The sequence below is a fragment of the Loxodonta africana genome, chromosome 2 (assembly GCF_030014295.1).
Source record: "Loxodonta africana isolate mLoxAfr1 chromosome 2, mLoxAfr1.hap2, whole genome shotgun sequence".
NCBI classification, from domain to species: Eukaryota; Metazoa; Chordata; class Mammalia; order Proboscidea; family Elephantidae; genus Loxodonta; species Loxodonta africana.
Genome location: NC_087343.1, coordinates 224,308,779 through 224,329,058, shown reverse-complemented (window position 1 = coordinate 224,329,058; position 20,280 = coordinate 224,308,779). Strand labels below are relative to the sequence as shown.

Here is a 20,280-nt window from a genome sequence, read left to right as displayed (position 1 = left end):
ATCAGAGATCTAAATACATGGAGAGACATACCATGTTCATGAATTATAAGACAACACAATAAAGACATCAATTCTTCCCAAATTGATATACAGGGTTAATACAATTCCTAAATCCCAGAGATATTTTTGTAAATATAAGCAAGACTATTCTAAAACTTATATGGAAAGACAAAGGAAAACAATTTTGAAAAACAAAACAGCTAAAACAATTTTGAAAATAAAAAATAAGTGGGAGGAATCAGTCCACCCAACTTGAAGACTTATTATATAGGTACAACAATCAAGACTGTATGGTATTAGCAGAGGGACAGACACACAGGTCAATGGAACAGAAATGAGAAACCAGAGTAGACCCCACAAACAAGCCAAATTTATTTTTTTTATAATATTTATTGTGCTTTAAGTGAAAGTTTACAAATCAAGTCAGTCTCTCACACAAAAACCCTTATACACCTTGGTACACACTCCCAATTACTCTCCCCCTAATGAGACAACCCACTCTCTCCCTCCACCTCTCTTGTCGTGTCCATTTCGCCAGCTTCTAACCCCTCACCTCTCATCTCCCCTCCAGGCAGGAGATGCCAACATAGTCTCAAGTGTCCACCTGATCCAAGAAGCTCACTCCTCACCAGCATCCCTCTCCAACCCATTGTCCAGTCCAATCCAGGTCTGAAGAGTTGGCTTCAGGAATGGTTCCTGTCCTGGGCCAACAGAAGGTCTGGGGGCCATGACCACCGGGGTCCTTCTAGTCTCAGTCAGACCATTAAGTCTGGTCTTTTTATGAGAATTTGGGGTCTGCATCTCACTGCTCTCCCGCTCCCTCAGGGGTTCTCTGTTGTGTTCCCTGTCAGGGCAGTCATTGGTTGTAGCCAGGCACCATCTAGTTCTTTTGGTCTCAGGCTGATGTAGTCACTGGTTCATGTGGCCCTTTCTGTCTTTTGGGCTTGTAATCACCTTATGTCCTTGGGGTTCTTCATTCTCCTTTGATCCAGGTGGGTTGAGACCAATTGATGCATCTTAGATGGCTGCTTGCTAGCGTTTAAGACCCCAGATGCCACTCTTCAAAGTGGGATGCAGAATGTTTTCTTAATAGATTTTATTATGCCAGTTGACTTAGATGTCCCCTGAAACCATGGTCCCCAGACCCCTGCCCCTGCTACGCTGGCCTTCAAAGCATTCACGTTATTCTGGAAACTTCTTTGCTTTTGGTTTAGCCCAGTTGTGCTGACTTCCCCTGTACTGTGTGCTGTCTTTCCCTTCACCTAAAGTAGTTCTGTCTAATTAGTGAATGCCCCTCTCCCAGCTCCCCAACCCTTAACCACAAAAGAATGTTTTCTTCTCGGTTTAAACTATTTCTCAAGTTCTTATAATAGTGGTCTTAAACAATATTTGTCCTTTTCCAACTGACTAATTTCACTCAGCGTAATGCCTTCCAGGTTCCTCCATGTTATGAAATGTTTCACAGATTCCTCACTGTTCTTTATTGATGCGTAGTATTCCATTGTGTGAATATACCATAATTTATTTATCCATTCATCCATTGATGGGCACCTTGGTTGCTTCCATGTTTTTGCTATTGTAAACAGTGCTGCAATAAACAAGGGTGTGCATATATCTGTTCGTGTAAAAAAGGCTCTTATTATTTTTCTGGGATATATTCCAAGGAGTGGGATTGCTGGATCGTATGGTAGCTCTATTTCTAGCTTTTTAAGGAAGTGCCAAATGTATTCCAAAGTGGTTGTACCATTTTACATTCCCACCAGCAGTGTAGTAGTGTTCCAATCTCTCCACAGCCTCTCCAACATTTATTATTTTGTGTTTTTTGGATTAATGCCAGCCTTGTTGCAGTGAGATGAAATCTCTTTGTAGTTTTGATCTGCATTTCTCTAATGGCTAATGATCGTGAACTTTTCCTACCTGAATGTCTCCTTTAGTGAAGTGTCTATTCCTATCTTTTGCCCATTTTTTAATTGGTTTATTTGTCTTTTTGTAGTTGAGTTTTTGCAATATCATGTAGATTTTAGAGATCAGATGCTGATCAGAAATGTCATAAGCCAAATTTATTTTTAACAAAGGTGCAAAAGCAATTCAATGGAGGAAGGATAGCTTTTTCAACAAATGGTACTGGAGCAAATGGACAGTCAAAGACAAAAAAATGAACCTCAACCTAAACCTCACACTTTCCTACAAAAATTAACCCAAAATAGATCACGGATTTAAATGTGAAACTATAAAACTTTTAGAAAATAAACACAGGAGAAAATCTTTGGGATCTAGGGTTAGAGAAAGAATTCTTGACAATGAAAGCACAATTCAGGAAAGGAAAAGTTGATAAATTGGATTTTATCAAAATAAAAAACATCTGCTATGTGAAAGACCCTGTTAAGAGGATGAAAAGACACGCATAGGCTTGGAGGAAATATTCACAAGCCATAAAATTAGCTGCTGCCTAGTTGACTCCAACTCATTGTAACCCCATGTTTGTCAGAGTAGAATTGTGCTTCACAGGGTTTTCAAGGGCTGATTTTTCAGAAGTAGGTCTCCAGGCCTTTCTTCCAAGGCACTTCTTGGTAGACTTGAACCTCCAACTTTTCAGTTGGTACTCGAGCACATTAACTGTTTGCACCTACCTCCCAGGGACTCCCTGCAAACCATATATCCAACAAATGACTAATAATCTAGATTATACAAAAAACTGTCAAAATTTAACAGCAAAAAAAAATAAGCAATCCAATTAGAAAATGGGCAAAAGACATGAACAGACATTTCACCAAAAAAGGAGATACAGATGGCAAAAGAGCATATAAAAGGATGTTCAACATCATTAGCCACCAGGGAAATGCATATTAAAACCACAGTGAGAGCTCACTACACACCATCAGAACGGCTATAACACAAATGCTGACAAGGCTGTGGAGGAACTGGGTCAGACAGACATTGCTGGTGGGATGTGTAATGGTGCTGACTCTCTGGAAAACAGCCAGGCAGTTTCTTACAAAGTTGAACATGCAACCATGATGTACGTTCATAGCAGCTTTATTTCTAACAGTCCATAAACTGCAAACTACCTAGACGTCCTTCAATAAGTGAATGTTAAACAAACTATGGTCCATCCACACCACAGACTACTACTCAGCAATAAAAAGGAAGGAACTATTGATACACGAAAATGACCGAGATGGATCTCCAGAGAATTAAGCTGAGCGAAAAAGCCAATCTCAAAAGGTCACATACTGTATGATTCCATTTATATAAAGCTCTTGAAAGGACAACATTATAGAAAAGGAGATCAGACAGTGACCCAGGGACTAAGGAGGGGGAGACAGAAGGGAAGTGGATGTGGCTGTAAAAGGGCAACGAGAGGCATCCTGTGAGGATGCAACTGCTCTGTGACGGTGTCACCATCGATATCCTGGTATGACACTGACTACAGTTTTGCAAGATGTGACTTTTGGGGGAAACTGGGTAAAGAGTACACGGGATCTCTCTGCATTATTTCTTATAGCTGCATGGCTGCCGGTCCCAGGAATCAGAGCTACAGTAACTGGGAAGCAGGGCAGACCCCAAACATAAATACCTGGGATTGTACAGGGGAATATGGACTTCCGGGTTCTCCACTCAACAGAGTTTCACTGTTCATTTTCGTTTTTAGACAAGCAATGTATCGGCTGCAGAAATCTTTGCAGAGTTCATTAACCTTTTCCAGCTCGAGAAGATGAATACGCAAAACCTGGATTGCTTTTACCATCTGGAAGCAGAGAAAATGAAGACTTTCAGACAAGAAAAATACAGTATTATCCGGGTTACACTTACCTCCACATCACTATTCTTAGCTGAAATCTACACAGCCATGCCCTCTTCACTGCCACCAACAGATGCAGAGTGACATCTAAGATCAGACAAGCCAACATGTGGTCTGGTTCCTCGTTTGCATACGCCTGCATGTGGCCCCGTCTGGCGTGCTGGAAACACACTACTCAAAGGTCAGGGATGAAGCCCTAGGCTCGAGCCCAGCTCCACCCCAGATCCAATGCCTTGGACAAGTTATGCAGCCTCGCTCTGCTCTTGTTTCCTTCTCTATAACCAGGGGTCAGTCTGTTGCCACCTTCTGGGGTGTGGTGTGGATTAGCATGCTGGGACAGGTACAGCGCTGAAAAAGGAGCCCGCAGGGAGCACCCACTTGGTCTCTGTGAGCTCTGGCTGTGCAGGGTGGGGAGTGGTGGTAAGAACGACATGAGCAGAGAGTGACTGTGTCACCACAAGCCCCCTTCCCAACTGCAGACCTTTTTGTGGCTCCACAGCCTCCTGCTAAGAAGGGTAGAGCCCTGCTCCACCTGGTCCCAAGGGCCTTGAAGCTCTTCTCCCATTTTACCCAGAGTTGGGGGGAGAACTAGTAATTGTTTAAAGCAGACGTGCCAATCCCTACAAGTCAAAATAAACCAAACTCCTGCTTATAGTCCCAATAAAGCAGATTAAATATTTAATAAATATTTTTAAAATAAATACTTAAAAGTTTAATAATAAATATTTAAAAGTTTCCTTAGAGAAAGGCACAAAACCCCCTACACCTAACGGGTCTACACTTGTCACAAGGTCTCACAGAGCATAACATGAAGAGCGTAGACAGGGGCAGGGCCACAGCTGCTTGTTTTTAATTCCCAGTGTGAATTCCTAAATAACGAATGGTCAGATCAACTATTGTGGAAAATGAATCATAAAATGAAACAAAATCAGCATATTTACTATGCCAATGTGTAAGTTCAGGTTGTTTTGTGTTTAAATTGTACTCAGGATCTAGACACCCTCCCCCACTCCATGCTGCTCACCCACTCTCGCTGTCACGGGGCACCTTGTGCACGCTTGTCGTCTATGATAATTTTACTCTGTTACTATCAGTTATGTTTCTTATTAATCACAACTAAATCACTCATCTATTGAAGACAAAAAATATTTTACATCCTAAATTGCCACAAAGTAAACGCAACTTAGATTTTATGAAAACTTCAAAGTCGTTCGTAAGAGTAATACTGTTAACAGTAACAGTGTTTAATAACAGAAGTTTTACAATGTTGCTAAGTGGGAACAACACGCTACCACTCTGCCATTACACCCACACCTGACAAGAGCCTCTTCCCTCTATAGAGTCACGATGAGTTGGACTTGACGTGATGGCAACAGGTTTGTGACTTCCCAGTGGCCTTAAGACATACTGCTATCGGGAAACACTCTCCGTCCTCCCATCCCTAATGACCTGACAAATGCTGTGGGGTTTTAGAATACATGCATGAGATTTTCTGACATTTCTCTGCTGATAAGGGCCCTGGCTAAGATTTTGACTGAGGACTACTAAGGAAGGCCCTCAGAGGCAAGCTGGTGAAGGAGCCTAACGTGGCTCCTCATGTTGTCAAGGGTGTTGACCTGGACCTGGAGGAGGACACATGGTCACACCAGGTAGAGCCCAATGTAAGCCAGCGCCTCCAGACAAGGGGCTCACTGTGCTGCGCTGTGCGGCTGACCAAGGGGACGGCTCCTGTGAAGGGCATCATGATCTAACTTTCAAGAATCTTCTGTTTCCTCTGGAGAGCGCTGCCAGCCACCTCCTGCTCAGTGCCCGCGCATGCTCAGTTACGCTGAGCACCCTCCTGCCCCCAAGTCTTCAGGAAAGCTTCGTCAACCCCCATATACAGGGGCCACCTAGAGACAGTGTGCTCTCTCGGAGAATAAATCACAGTTTTGTGTCCAGGTCTAGGGATAAGCCTAGTTTGTCACAGACATGACAAGAGGGAGGCAGGGCCTGTGGCACCCAGCCCCAACAAACCTTTAGGAGTTCAGGGGGGAGCTGGATTTCCCAGAGTCCACCTGGGAAGGAGGCATGCATCACTTCATTTGCATATTAAAGGCAGGGTAACTAGAGAGAGTGGGAAGACTTGAGACAGTCCGGTTACCCTCGATCCCGTAAGCTGCGCAGCAACAGCACCATTCTTCCTTCTAGAGAACTACCATCTGAAGTCTAATGAAAAGTCTCAAATTTCATGAGCAGGTTTTAAAGTGTAGAAGAAATAAAAAATAAAACATTTCCTTTACTTACTAAATTGTCAGTTTCCGGATCTTCACAAAAGAACGGTTTTCCTTCCTTCTCTTGCTTCCTTACGAAGTTTTCAATATCCACATCAAAACTGGCCGAAGTTGTGCCTTCGGAGCCCTGGGTAGACTGCTCGCATTTTTCAAACAACAAAGCTAACAGTGGGAACAGGGGGTGCCTGGGGGGTGGGGAGGAGAAGAAAGAACGAATGTTTCGCCTTTCCACGAGAACATTCCGGTACATGTGAATACACATATGCATGTACATGTTTATAGTTTTACTCGACAGCCCTGTTGAGATAAAACTTGCATACCGTATAATTCGCCCGTTCAAAGTGTACAAGTCCAGGGATTTCAGTATGTTCCCAGAGTTGGGCGATCACCACCACTGTCTAATTCCAGAACATTTGCATCATCCCAAAAAGAAACCCTGTACCTCTGAGCCGTGAACGCCAGTCTTCCCATTCCTCCTGGCCCAGGCAACCGCTAATCAACTGTCTGTCTCTATAGATTTCCCTATTCTGGATATTTTCATACAAATGGAATCATACAATATGTGGTCTTGTGTGTCTGTCTTCTTTCACTCGGCATGTTTTCAAGGTTCATCCACATTATAACATTCCTTTTTATTGCCAAATAATAGTCCATTGCATGCACATAGCACATTTTATTTATCCATTCTCCTGCTGGTGAATATTTGGTCTGCGTTGTGGTTACTATGAACAGTGCTATCAACATGCATGTACAAGTCTTTGTGTGGACATATGTTTTCAATCATCTCTAGTTTATACCTACAAGAATTGCTGGATCATATGTTTAACGTTTTGAGGAACTGCCAGACTGTTTTCCAAAGCGGTTGCACTGTTTTACATTCCCACCAGCAGTGTTGGTGGGCTCCAGTTTCTCCACAACCTTGCCAACACTTGTTATTTTCTGTCCTTTTGATAACAGCCATCCTAGTGGGTATGAAGTAGTATCTCTGGTATTTATTATCAATTACACAAATAAAAGAATACAATCCTCTTGCAAAAAATTAAGACCATACAGATTAAGCATAAGTCCTCTGGGATACCACTCTGCACTCCCCCCTCAATCCTCTCTTCTCCCCTAAAGGTGATCACTGTTAATACCTTGGAGTGTATTCCCTTCCAGAGAACACTGTAGACTCACATGGTTCCATACTTTGCTTTGCTCTTCCAAATGCGTCATAGAAGCAGGGCTGGCTTCAAGAGTACAGGACCTGGGCAGTTGCACAGAGCCCCACACCTGGTTTAATGTCATCTTAAAATTCTTCATACTTTTTGCACAAGGAGTCCTGCATTTTCTTTTTGCACTGGGTCCCATAAATTATGCAGTCAGTACTGCTTAAGAGTTTGACCATATCAGTTCCCAGAAGTCTGTCGTTCTCTACTGCTGCATGGTACACCACAGTATGAAAGTGTCAGCAGGGCAGCCTCTCCCTACTCTTAACATCTACAATATTTATGTGTATATTATGCCGAGAGCCTTAGCATACGTATATATGCAATTACCTGCTGGGAGATATACCCAGAAACAACTGCAGGAATATTATAAAATTTCTTAGAGGGCCAAATTGCTCTCCGAAAAGGAATGTACTCTGGCCAGCACTGCTGTGACTCATCTTAACTCTGGGCGTGCTGATGGCCAAAAAATGGATCTCACTTCTGGGTTTTTTCATGCGCTTCATCATTTAATGCTCTCTTCAAGGGCTTGCCTATTGCTATCCTTAGTCCACTCTTACTTGGGGCTGCTTCTCTTCTCTTACTGACCATGTTAAACATTCAGAGTGTTAATATGTTGTTTGTTACTCAGTTTTCCTCCCAGTCCGTCGTCACTTGTCTTTTAACTTGTTTTATGGTATTTCGTCTTATAAAAGTGGTGGGCTTTGTTTTTTGCTTTTCTTAGTTGTTTTTTGCTTGTTTTGAGTTACTTAAATTCATCAGTATTTTTTGTTGGTTTTTTTTTTTTTTTTTAATTTAAGAATGCCTCCGCAACTCAGAGTTGTGTGTATTTATCTTCTTCAGATCACTTATATACTTTTAATCCTATAAACATTTAGATCTTGAATCTAACTGGAATTCATTTTTGTGAGCACAATGAGGTAAGCCTATCACCATCCTTTCTTCCCAAACAGCCAGCAGTACCCACAGCATGTATTGCCTAGATTGTCTTCTACCTATTTATTGATCAGCAATGCCCCCATTTCTCAGGGGGAAAGCAATCAGGCTTCCACCACTAAGTATGATGTTAGCTTTGGTTTTTGTAGGTGTCCTTTAACAAGTGAAGAAAGCTCCCTTCTATTACTACTTTGTTGACAGTTTTTAATACAACTGGATGTTGAATTTTCAAAGACTTTTCTGTACCAACTGATATAATCACTGACTGATTTTCAAGGACCGAACCAGCTTTGCATTCCTGGGATAAACTCCATTTGTTCTCATGTATTATCTTGTTATATATTCTTGGATTTCATTTGTTAATATTTTATTGAGGATCTTTATGACTATGTTCATGAGTGATATTTGTCTATGGTTGTCTTTTTTTGTATTGTCTGCCTGGTTTTAGTATCCAAGAGACATTGGGTTCATAAAATGAGTTGGGAGCTCCCTCCTCTTCTCTTTTCTGGAGGAGGTTGTGCTAACTTGCTGTTTTAGTCTTCTTTACATGTTTGGTGGAATTCTTCAGTAAAACAATCCAGGCCTGAAGATTTCTTTTTCACAGTGTTATCTAAAATACAGATTTATATTCCAAAACTTAAAAAAAAAAAAATTAGAGATAATATCTGCTCTGAGCAAATTTTTATCCAAGCACAGTTATCACATAACAGTCCCTTACCACTCCTGCCTAGTTAATAGCTTTCTTTCCTAGTTGCTATCGAGTCGACTCCAACTCATGGTGACCCCATGTGTGTCAGAGAAGAACTGTGCTCCATAGGGTTTTCAATGGCTGATTTTTCAGACGTAGATCACCAGGTCTTTCTTCCGAGGTGCCTCTGGGTGGGCTGGTACCTCCAACCTTTCGGTCAGCAGCCGAGTGTGTTACCATTTGCACCACCCAGGGACTCCAGTTAACAGCTCTAGTGTTGCAGTTAACAACGTCTTCTATTCTCTTCGCTCCCCTTAAAGTCCCACCGCGCCATGTCTCGAGAGCTACCTATAAATGGCCTGCTTGTCTGCGTCCATCGGCGTCTGAGATTCCACGGGAGGCGGGCTCACTCCTTCTGCATCAGGCTCAGAGCAGTTAGGATCTTGCTCTGTTTTTAACTCTGTTATTACTTGCATCTGTAAAAGGAGGGGGATAATTTTTGTTACCAAACATAAGATAAGCTGCTACTGAGCATCCTATTTTCAAAGAGAAATGCAACAGAAATGGTAACTTGACAGACAACTGTGTGACTGGTAACTATACAGAAAGAACACTGCCAGCAGAATTGAATACGCTTTTAAAGTGGATAAAATAAAGGTCAAACTCTGAACCATCTAAGAACTGAGATAACCAGAATCAGTGAAATGTTTATGAATTTTAAAATCATAATAACTATGCACTATTTGAGGGATCTGCACATACGCAATCTTGCTCCTGTCTCCTCTTGCCATATGTCTTCTCATTTCGTGATATAACAATGGAAAGATAAACGACCTGAGCTTTTCCTATCTCGTCACACAGTTTTCAAAGTCAATATGCTGCATACTGGTGACAGGGCTGGAATTCTCTTACCTACTCTCAAACCTCAGGAATACACATCTATAAAAAGGGTAAGAAAAGTTCTGGGTTCAGAAAGTAAAGGGCAGCTGTGTCTAAAGAAGCAGTATTTGTTAAAGTTAACGTAAGACAAAGCCTTAGAGATATGATCACTTAAACAGCTTTAAATAAGCTCTTTGCTACTGAGGTTAAAAATTAGTCAAATCCTTAAACATGAAGAGGATGTTTAGGCTCATAAAAAACAAAGCTGCTACAGTGAGCTTCTAATCATCGGCAAGCAGAGACTCCCCACTCGTTTCTCTAGGGAGGTGCCTCACTGCCTGCGAGGGTGTCAGGCACCCAGGCGGCCAGGCTCCTGCCCTCAGGAAAGCAGCCTTTTAGGGGAGCTCAATGTGGTGGGGGCAGGGGGAGGGCCTCACTCCAGCCATCTGTTCTCTTCTCCCTAACCTCTAGAGTAGCCAAGACGACTTCCATTCTGTGGTGGAGGAGGTGTCTCCTTTAAACTGTATAATGTACTTGGGAAACTGTTTTTCTCTCTCTTAAAAAACAAACAAAAAAACCTAAAGCCCATCAAACACAACCTTTCTGGAGGGCGATCTGACCACATGTATAAAACAGCCTTGAAAGATTTATGTCAGTATTTTTTTAATGATCGTGAAAAAATATTCAACCTCAGAGGAATGGGTAAGTAAATATATCTATACTGTAGAATGTTAAATGTTTATTCAAAATAATGCTCAGAAAAAGTTTTCCATGTCATGGGAAAGCATTTAACTATATAAAGATGCATTTTTCTCGTGCTTGACACTGCAGGGGGCACTCAGCCAAACCAGAGACCAGCTTGGCCACAGCCCTGCCCTGGGGAGCTGATGTCCCCAAAGAAGATGCCAAAACCAGTAAGCACAGAAGATGAGCCTGAGATGGAACACATCACAAGGTGGTCCTTGCTGTGACAGAGAATCAGGACCTGAGGAGGGGGATGGGATGCAGGCTGTAGGGTGAACTGCGGGGGAAGGAGAGGGAGTGGTGGAGTCTTCACTGGAAGGTAGGAGCTAAGCAAAGACCTGAAGGCCGAGTTAATGCTGGGCAAAGACGAGCAGAGGGAGCAGCCAGGGCTGAGGCTGCACACCCAGGAGAGGTGGGGGCACACCCAGGAGAGGTGGGGGCACACCCAGGAGAGGTGGGGGCACACCAACGGCTGGAAGAGGGAGGAGGGCAGAGCTCCAGGGACTCCGGGAAAGTCACAGGACTGAATAGGCTTAGGAGTGGTGAGTGCTGAGCTGTGGGTGGTCAGCAGGGGCCCTGCAGGGTAGTGTCTGGACTTTCCCTGAGATCTATGCGGAACCACTGGGGGGTTCAAGGAGGGAGGACATCATTAGATTTGCATTTAAAAAAAAATCCCTTGGATAAGAGGGGTTGAAACAATGTCAAAGAATCTCCTTCCCTCAATTTTTAGCAAAAGAAGCAAAAAAAAACACAAAGTCATCAAAAATCTGTGCCACAGGGAAGGTATAAAACTGGCAAGCCAGGAAAGAAAGAAGAGTTGGGAGGCGGGGAGGCCTGGCTGGCTCCTGGCGCACCACCCCAGGACCACACAGGAATGGTATGCCGGTCAGAGCCAGTGCATCAGCCCCAATCCTGACCATTCTCACAAAAACCCTCAAGTATGGAGAAGAAAATTGTGTGGGCACCCTTTCATCCCATCCCCCTTCTGACTATGTAATCAACCCTGGTCCACGGGAAACAAACAGTGGGTGGCGAATCTCCCAATAGGAATGGGACTCTAGGCAAGAGGGGTAATGAGCCAAACCCCCTGCTGGGGAATGAACCCCGACTAAGAATTTCCTGGAGCATTCACCAAAACCTTGGTGGTCTAAGAAAGTCTGTGTGGTGCCTCCGCTAGGCTTCCCTTGTGGCCTCCCCTGCTCCCCAACTCCTCTAGGTCACATAACACAAAACACTCAGGCTGCCACAGTGGCATCAAGGAAAACAAAGTCTCAGATCTGGTGGGAAGATAGTCAAGGAGCCACCCCCATGACATCAGAGAAAACAGACTGCCCAGGCCCAGGCACCAGCAAGGTAAAAGGACAGAGTAGTGAAAAGATGCTACCTGTATTACTGGAGGGACAAGGACATAGCTAGCAAAAGACAAACACAAAACAACGTTGAAGAAACCATACATGAAAAAGCAAAAGAAAATTCCTCATAATTGCCTCATACTATCGGTATCCATGTTAAATTGATAAAAGAACTGATTGAGATTTAAAGGGGGGAGGTTAACAATTTATGGTCCTATGGAAAAAATGAAGTCCAAACATCATTCTAGAACTAACAGATAAATCAGACACAGGAAAAACAGAAGAGATACCAGTGAAAATTAAATTACTCACGCAGAGGAAAAATCTGATACAATCCAGAGATGAAAAAGTCAAAGAAATCAAGGCAATTAAAGAAAAGGTAGCTGATATAGAAAACAAACACATCGGACCTCAGGACAGCTACGTCTAAGGCAGAGAACACAGCAGTTTCAGAGATACAGTGCAGAAGCTTCCTGAAATGGAGAAAGAATTAAGTCTATGGATCAAACGCGTGCCACGCTCCAAGGTAATCTGATACAGAAAGTACAACGTGGGGCACAGCCCGGCTCCATACTAAACTTAAAGGATTAAAAAATTCCTTAGGCACCCACTCAGACAAAACTAATATTTTGAGGGAGAACTCAGTTTGGCCTAAACTCTCCCATGGCAGCTTTGCCAGGCGACGATGAGAGATGTCTGCAATGGTTTCACGGAAAAGTTTAATGTCAGCAAGTTACCCTCAGTCAAGATGTCAGTCATGTAAAAAAGCAACAGGAAGACATTTTTAAACATGAAAGAACTCAAGGAATATGGTACCCATGAGGCCCCCTTGAAGAACATTATTTGATAACAACACCCAGCTAGCCTCGTCTTTCTACCCTCTTATTGGACCATGGAGAGCACTGTCTAGATACTGGCTGTCAAGGATGCTCCAGGGGGACCCTGAACTGAGTGGGGATGCTGAGCTCACAGATCCTTTGGGGCCTTTCTAACCAAGGGGCACCACCACGCCCCAGTGTCTGGGTAAACCCACAAGGCACCACTAACAAAGACCACAGTGCACCTCCCAGAGCTGGGCAACCAGCAGCTCGTCATGACTCAGGCTGATCTGTCTATAAATCCCAGAATGCAACATGATTTTTACTGCTCTGGACCTTTGGATGTGCTGTCCCCTCGCCCTGAGTGGTCAGCAGTGCCTCACCTGACCCTCCTCTACCTTAAGCCTAGTCTCCAGGACAACATCCCGGGAAACTTCCCTAAGTATCACCCACCCCCCCCCCCCACCTTAAGTAACCCAACTTTCTGGCAAGCTTCCCTGACTAATACTGTCCCCCCCCCTTAACTAATCTAACTTTCTGGAGAGCTTCTCTGACTACTACTGCCCCCCTTAGCTAACCCACTCCCCTCAGGCTGGATCAGGGGTCCCCCTGCCCCTGTCTGCACTGTCATTATCACACTATCTGCTTGTCTGTCTCCCCTGGGTTGAGGGCTGTGTCTTCACCTTCAACACAAAGTCCCACACATTAGGAGAAATAAAGCATCTCTGCTGGATGAATCAATGAACAAACTGAAATAATATTAAACCAAAAGGCAAACACAACGGAGAAAACTCCTTTTTCTGCGATTGTCTATTTCTCTGTAAATGGGGCACCAGCAGCTCTCTACCACTAGATGCTCAGCACACTACAAGACTACAATGCTGCCCATATCAAAAAAAAATTTAACTCAGTTTTAATAGAAAGGTCTTCCTCCGCAGGAACAAACATAACTCAGTTTTCTGGCTTCAGCCAGAAAATACGGTAAACAAAATTAATTTTTACAGATGACTAGCTACTATTGTACGACACGGGATCTCTGTGTGACTTGTTTTGTTCAAGGGCAGACAAAGTTCTCTAGATGGCAACTACTCCTCCAGGCCTGATGCCTGTCCCAGAACCCCAAAGTAGTGTCCGGTAGAGGGGCTCTGACCCCAACTTCACCCTGGCAAGGCTCTGGGCCCTTGGGCAGCTGTCTGAGCACCTTATTCATGAAAAGAAACATATGTAATATACCCCACACAGTGCCTGGCACAGTTACTGAAAGAAGAGAAAACAAGAAGTTATTTGCCTAAGGTATGAAAACAAACGATAGCTCTATTTCTTAAATTATGCTAGCCAAAAACAAAAACAGGAACCAAAATTCTCTAGGCTTGAACTCCATCCAAACAGGTAAGAACAATTCCATCCTTCCCTACCACCCTAGATGGAAAGCACTCGGCTGTGGACGAAGGAGGCGTGTGGCTGTACCCTCCCCACCGTGGTTCCCTTGTGCTCACCAGGGAACACAGGAAACCTCAGGACTCTCGCCAGAACATGATCAAGGAGGACACTCAGGCTAGCAGCTGGTCAATGTGAAAATCGTGGTTAGCAAAACATGCAGCTTTCCCTTAAAAGCAACAGTCCTCATTAACGCTGACATTAAAAAGATAAATTCCCAGGAAACTGTCACATAATTAGAGGAGTCAAAATTAGTGGCAATTGTGATATTGCTTAAGAAAACAATCTGAACAATCCTATAGCTTATCTTTCTGAACACCCACATACATGTTTAATACACTTTAAACTGAACCTCCAGTCTCAAGGAAACTGAAGTATAAACATACGAAGCATTTTTCATGTCTTATTACTATGTCTATTAACTGTGATTACAATTAAGAATAAAGTTAAGGCTCTCACTTGTTGCCCATCTTGATAGCTGTCTATACTTAATGTCTGTGTAGCCATCATGGTTAATGAGAGTGTTATTACAAGACATCAAATCATCTTGAGTCAAAAGCAAATGCGGTCTGGGAAAACAAAAGCAGAAAAACATCAGTTAATAGTTGTAGAGCATTTTTTGTCCCCCTTACTACTCCACAGCATCCACACAATTAAAAAAAAAAACACACATTGTCATATGGAGAGAATAAGCCATCCTTAAAACACGTTGATAAATCAAACCCCAATCCACAGTACCTCACTGATGGGCACTGTGCTGGTCCAGCCTTCAGGACGCCACAGTACAGTAAATGACCATCACCTGCAAGTGACCACCTGGGCCCTGGGACACAGTGAGGCCTCTGCTTTCTGGAGTAGACAGGGGAAGGGGGAGCGAGACAACCAGGGAGATGCTAGGGAGTGCCGCAACAGGGGTGACAGGGTGGCCTCCCGGGCTGTGTGGTCAGGGCAGGCTTCGGTTAGGCTGGGGCTTGGGTGAGGCTGAAACGGAGGTTAAGCTGGGGCCTGGGTGAGGCTGAGACCTGGGCAAGGCTGAGACTAGAGTTAGGCTGGGGCCTGGGTAAGGCTGAGATGGAGGTTAAGCTGGGGCCTGGGTGAGGCTGAGACCAGGGTTAGGCTGGGGCCTGGGTGAGGCTGAGACTAGAGTCAGGCTGGGGCCTGCGTGAGGCTGAGACTAGAGTCAGGCTGGGGCCTGGGTGAGGCTGAGACCAGGGTTAGGCTGAGGCCTGGGTGAGGCTGAGACTAGAGTTAGGCTGAGGCCTGGGTGAGGCTGAAACCAGGGTTAGGCCGGGGCTGGGTGACACTGAGACCAGGGTTGGGCTGGGGCCTGGGTCAGGCTGAGACCAGGTAAGCCGGTATCCACAGAGAGACAGTGGTCAGTGCAGAGGCCTGGGACGAGAAGGATGATGGGTATGCTCATGGTAGCTGAGGCAGGCACACTCACAGCACCTCAACATAGTATAAATATGCACACAATGGCTTATTTGCTTAGCGGCAACACAACACTTCCATTAGCTTTAATGGGCCGATGACAGGCAGAAGCTAAAACGGCAGGGATGACAGACACTCCTGCGGTGCGGATGCGGGCAGGGCACACACTGTCGCCGTGTGAGCACAGTGCTGGCACGGGGCAGGAGAGGTCCAGCCTGACCATACCAGGCCCAGACCGAGAAGGGTGACCCACCATGAGTGATACATCTGGGCTGTGCTGAGAGGCCTGTGCAGGCCCAGGACACTGCCTACCTGCTCTGCACCAGCAAGATCACCAACTGTCACCCTAGAGACCATGCTTCTCTGAAGCACACCCAACCCACGGTGAGCAGACGGGGAAGGAACTGGAAGCTCATCACAGGCAAAACAGCTCCCAGGACCGGGGTTATCCAGGCTACTAACAGCAGCGGGTGACAATGGCAGCAAATGCTGGGGTGTTGTCTGATTATGTTACATCCTAACTCGGGCCCTCCTCAGACAGCCCAGTAAGGATGTTCTCTTATAAGCCCATTTCAGACTGCAGAGCCTGAGGGACAGGCCAGGGCTGCAGAGCTAAAGAGAGCAGAGCAGCTTTGACCTAGGTGTCATTCCGGAGCCCCCACCGCCCACCGGGGTCGAGCACTGCCCCACCTCTGAGGAGCTAGGACGTTGGAGGGATAGCCATGAAACTTCACAAAAAGACATGGAGGAATAAACTCATGCCTGCCTTTGTTCAGCAAATGTTTGAGGTGTCAGGTGTGGTCCCAAACCCTGGGAACACAGCAGAAAAACACAATCCTAGGCCTGACAGAGCTTAGATTCAAGTGGGGAGACAGACGCAAACCTGTCAACGATAATCAAGTGAGAAGGTGATGAGATGAGGTAGCCAACGCAGCAAGGAGAGAGGATAACTGGAGGGCAGGGCCAAGGGGCCTGTGAGAAGGGACGCTGTGGGCAGGAGGGCTGGTATAGGCCCAGGGGAAGGGGGGCAATGCAGCTGAGGCACAGCTTGGAGACCAGTGAGGTGGAGCAGACAGGTAGGGGGACATGGGTGGCAGGAGTTGCAGGGGTGACAGTGGGGACCGTACTGAAGACTGTGGGAGCCTCTGAGTTGGAGAGACTGTAAGCACAGCACTGACAGGCCTATGCTTTGGGAGATTCCCTGGCTGTTGTCTGAAGAACAGACAGCATGACTGGGGGGTGGGGCTGAGAATGGGGAGCAGGGGAGGCTGTGGATGGATGTCACACGAATGAGGGAGTCACTGCCCAGAGGCAGAGCCACCAGGATTTGCAGAGGGACTGGAAGTGGGCTGTGGGAAGAGTCAGGAGGGCTCCACGGGTCCCATCAAGCATCAGGGTAGAGTTGGGTTTCTCAAAGAAGAGCAGACTGGCAAAGAGAGACTCTGTGGCCTGGGGAGAAGGCAGGAGTCAGGACATTTTAGGAATATAAACCTGCTATTATTCTTTTAATCAGCTGAGTGTTCTTACCACATGTGGTGGGTTGAACTTTGTCTCAAGAAAAGATACGTCCAAGTTCTGACCCTCAGCAGCTATGAACGTGACCTTACTTGGAAACAGGGTCTTTGAGGATGTAATCACATTAAAGACCTTGAGATGAGATCGTCAAGGGCTTAGGGCGGACCCTAAACCCAATGACTGGTGTCCTCACATGAGAAAGGAAGGGTAGGTCTGAGACACACAAAGGGAAGACAACCATGTGACAATGGAGGCAGATGTTGGGGTGACGCAGCTGAAGCCACAAGCCAAGGAACGTTTGGGATTAGCAGGGGCCAGGAGACAGATGTGGAACAGGTTTTTCCTCAGAGCCTCCAGAAAGAACCAACCTTGCCGACACCTTGCTTTCAGACTTCTGGACTCCAGAGCTGTGAGAGAATAAATTTCTGTTGTTTTAAGCCACCCTTCTGTATGGCAGCCACAGCGAACTCACACAGTGTGTAAAGGCCCAAACCTCAACGAGATCACCCAGGAGACAGGAGGTAGACCACGCAGGAAGGCAGCCTGAAGGTCAGGAAGATTGGAGGGTCTGGCAAAGAATTGGCAGCAATGGCCAGTTGGACAAGGGTAGAACCAAGTGGTGCCACTGAAGCCATTGGAGGAAGGAGTGGTCCGCCATGTAAATGCTGATGAGGGTCAAGCAAGAGGAGTTTGAGCGCCGCCTGCTGGTGACTTGGAGTGGTGTTGGCAGATGCAGGAGAGAACTTCCTTGACTCAACATTTCCACCTGCAGGAACTGATCCTAGAGATATACCCACATTTCACCCGCACCCAGGTTAAGCATGTCTCCCCTGCCTTCACATAGCACCCTGTACTTACTTAGCCCTGCAGCACCTTAAGTGCTTATTTAGACTAGATGTTCCTCAAGGGCCAAGGGCCCGTCTGGTTGCATCTCCAACAACTAGTGGAGTATTTGATGTCTGCTGTCATCAGGTGATGATGAATGGTCCCCAACTCATGACAACTCCACGTACAACGGAACGAAGTGCTGCCTGTCCTGTGTCATCTCCATGATCAGCTGTGGATCAGACCATTGGGATCTATAGGGTTTTCATTAGCTGATTTTGGAAACAGATCGCCAGGTCTTTCCTCCTAGCCCATCTTAGTCTGGAAGCTCCACTGAAGCTTGTTCAACATGCAAGTCTCCACGGGCAGACAGGTGGTGGCTGTACATGAGGTGCCCTGGCTGCGAATGGAACCCAGTCTCCTGCATAAAGGCAAGAGTTCCACCACTGAACCACCCCTGATGTCTAGTAGGCACTAAATAAGAATGGCTTTAAAAGAATGAATCATAAGCTTGACCTGAAACTAACCACTGATGTATCAGATTTTCAGACACATGAATTATGACAGCTCTGCTTGCCTTGACACCCACATCTCCTTGTGCCACTTACAGCATTTTCTAATTTTTATTATTGTATTTAAATGGTTGCTGGAATGGAAGCCTCTTGAAGCCAGGGTCTGTGCCTGACCCAACCACGTATCTCCACAGAGAGGTTCTGCAGCTTGCTCAGAACACTAGCCCAATAAAAAAAATTTTTAGTTACTGAAAAATAGTCAGAAGAGGCTTGTGGAATAATCTGCAAGTCCTCAGTCTATTTAAGCAAAAAATAAAAAACGAAGTTAAAAAAAAAAAAGGCATCTTTTCCTCTAAGTAAACATTTGAATAATAAGCAGACATTCAAAATACCTCACTGACCTCCTAGCTTTGCTTTCACACCTGAACCAGGGCAGAGGACAGGAAAAGTGAGGTTTCTCCAGCCCCTCTGTGCTGGATGGGCTCTTTTATACCTGCTATTTAATCTTGCAGAAAGGCAATAAGTAGGTGTGGAGTTTTAGAATTTAACTTAACCCAAAGAAATCTGGTCTTTGTCTTCAGTTCCTAAGAGATAATCCCTAGAGCTCTGGGAATTTGATAAGGACTCCAAATCTGACAGGTTATGCTAAAGAAGCGCCTCTGGGCTTTCAGCTGGCCAGGCCAGAGGGACCAAATTCATGATGATTACCATGGTGACCGGGGCAGAGAGCCCCATCTAGGACGCCTTCAGATCACCTCATGATAACCACTGACCTCAGGGGTACCTAGCAATGATTAACTCTGGTGGCCAGGGCAGACAACCCCACCTAGGATGCCTTCAGATCACCTCATGATAACCACTGACCTCAGGGGTACCTAGTGATGATTAACTCTGGTGGCCAGGGCAGTGAAGGCCATCTCGTGATTACCTCGTGACATCAGCCCACCTCAGGGGAGAGGGGCTAGAGTCCACATTATGTAATGAAGACCTCTAATAAAACTCTGGATACCAAATCGCCACCAAATTTCCTAGTTGGTGAAAACACCTGTTTCTCGGGAGGGTGATGCACTCTCTTTGGGATATGGAAGCTCCGTGTCGGGAGCCCTCCCAGAGCTCACCCTACGTGTCTCTTCCTTCTGCGGTCCCTGACAGGTGTTCTTTACGATACAGCTGTAATCGTAGGTAGAGTACTTTCCCTCTGTGAGCCATTCTAGCGAATTGACCCTGAGGGAGCAGTGAAAGCCAGCAGGGCAGAGTGAGGGTGTCCTGTGGGCTCCCCAAACTTCTGACCGGCATCTGCCTGTTCAGGGTCCTCTTACCTTGTGAGATCTACCCTAGCTCCAGGTGGCTAGGGTCAGAGAAAGAAGCGCCACATGGGCAGCTGGTGTTAGGACTGAACAGAGAAGTAAAAGGAGGGCTTTTATGCTGCTTTGTTATCCTCGTAATAGATATTTTTAACTCCATTTTACAAAGCAGGCAGCCCAGGCCAGGCCAACCCGCCAGGAAAATGATGGCACCAAAACAGATCCTGGTGCTCTCGGCCACCAAAGGACTGGCCTTTCCAAAGCTGCACGGCGGAAAATGGCGGTTTCTGTCCATCAGCTATCCGGGCAAATCTTAGGAAAAGTCTAGAGGCTCTTCAAGATGGCAAAGAAAAATATTTTTAAAAATTTTCATTCAAGAAATGGCTACACTAAACAACAACAAAACGCACAAATTTACTCATGTGGAGCAGCCCCTTCCCAGACAATGCTGAACAGAGTCCAAGTGATGAGTGCCTTCTATTAACCCCACTGATGTCATCTTCTAAGACACGGCCCGGCACTGACTTCACCTCTACGGTGCACAGGTCCACACCAG

The 20,280-nt window shown here is 45.6% G+C and overlaps 1 protein-coding gene across 7 annotated transcripts in view; it reads right to left on the bottom strand.

The window, feature by feature from the left end:
- The window catches only part of PKNOX1 (PBX/knotted 1 homeobox 1), an 80,156-nt gene that overhangs the window by 32,951 nt on the left and 26,925 nt on the right, over positions 1-20,280 (bottom strand). For 4 of the 7 annotated variants that reach the window (XR_010321071.1, XR_010321072.1, XM_064279508.1 and 1 more), the window contains exons 2-5: positions 14,597-14,706; positions 9,256-9,383; positions 6,089-6,260; positions 3,578-3,748 (exon numbers count right to left, since the gene is read on the bottom strand). Coding sequence is in view for 5 of the 7 variants with exons in the window: in XM_064279508.1 (XP_064135578.1) it covers positions 3,578-3,748; positions 6,089-6,260; positions 9,256-9,383; positions 14,597-14,647 (522 nt within the window). In the remaining 2 variants the exon portion in view is untranslated. Of the gene's footprint in view, positions 1-3,577; positions 3,974-6,088; positions 6,261-9,255; positions 9,384-14,596; positions 14,707-20,280 lie in introns of those variants that run through there. The other 3 variants (XM_064279510.1, XM_064279512.1, XM_064279511.1) reach the window with 3 other exon arrangements.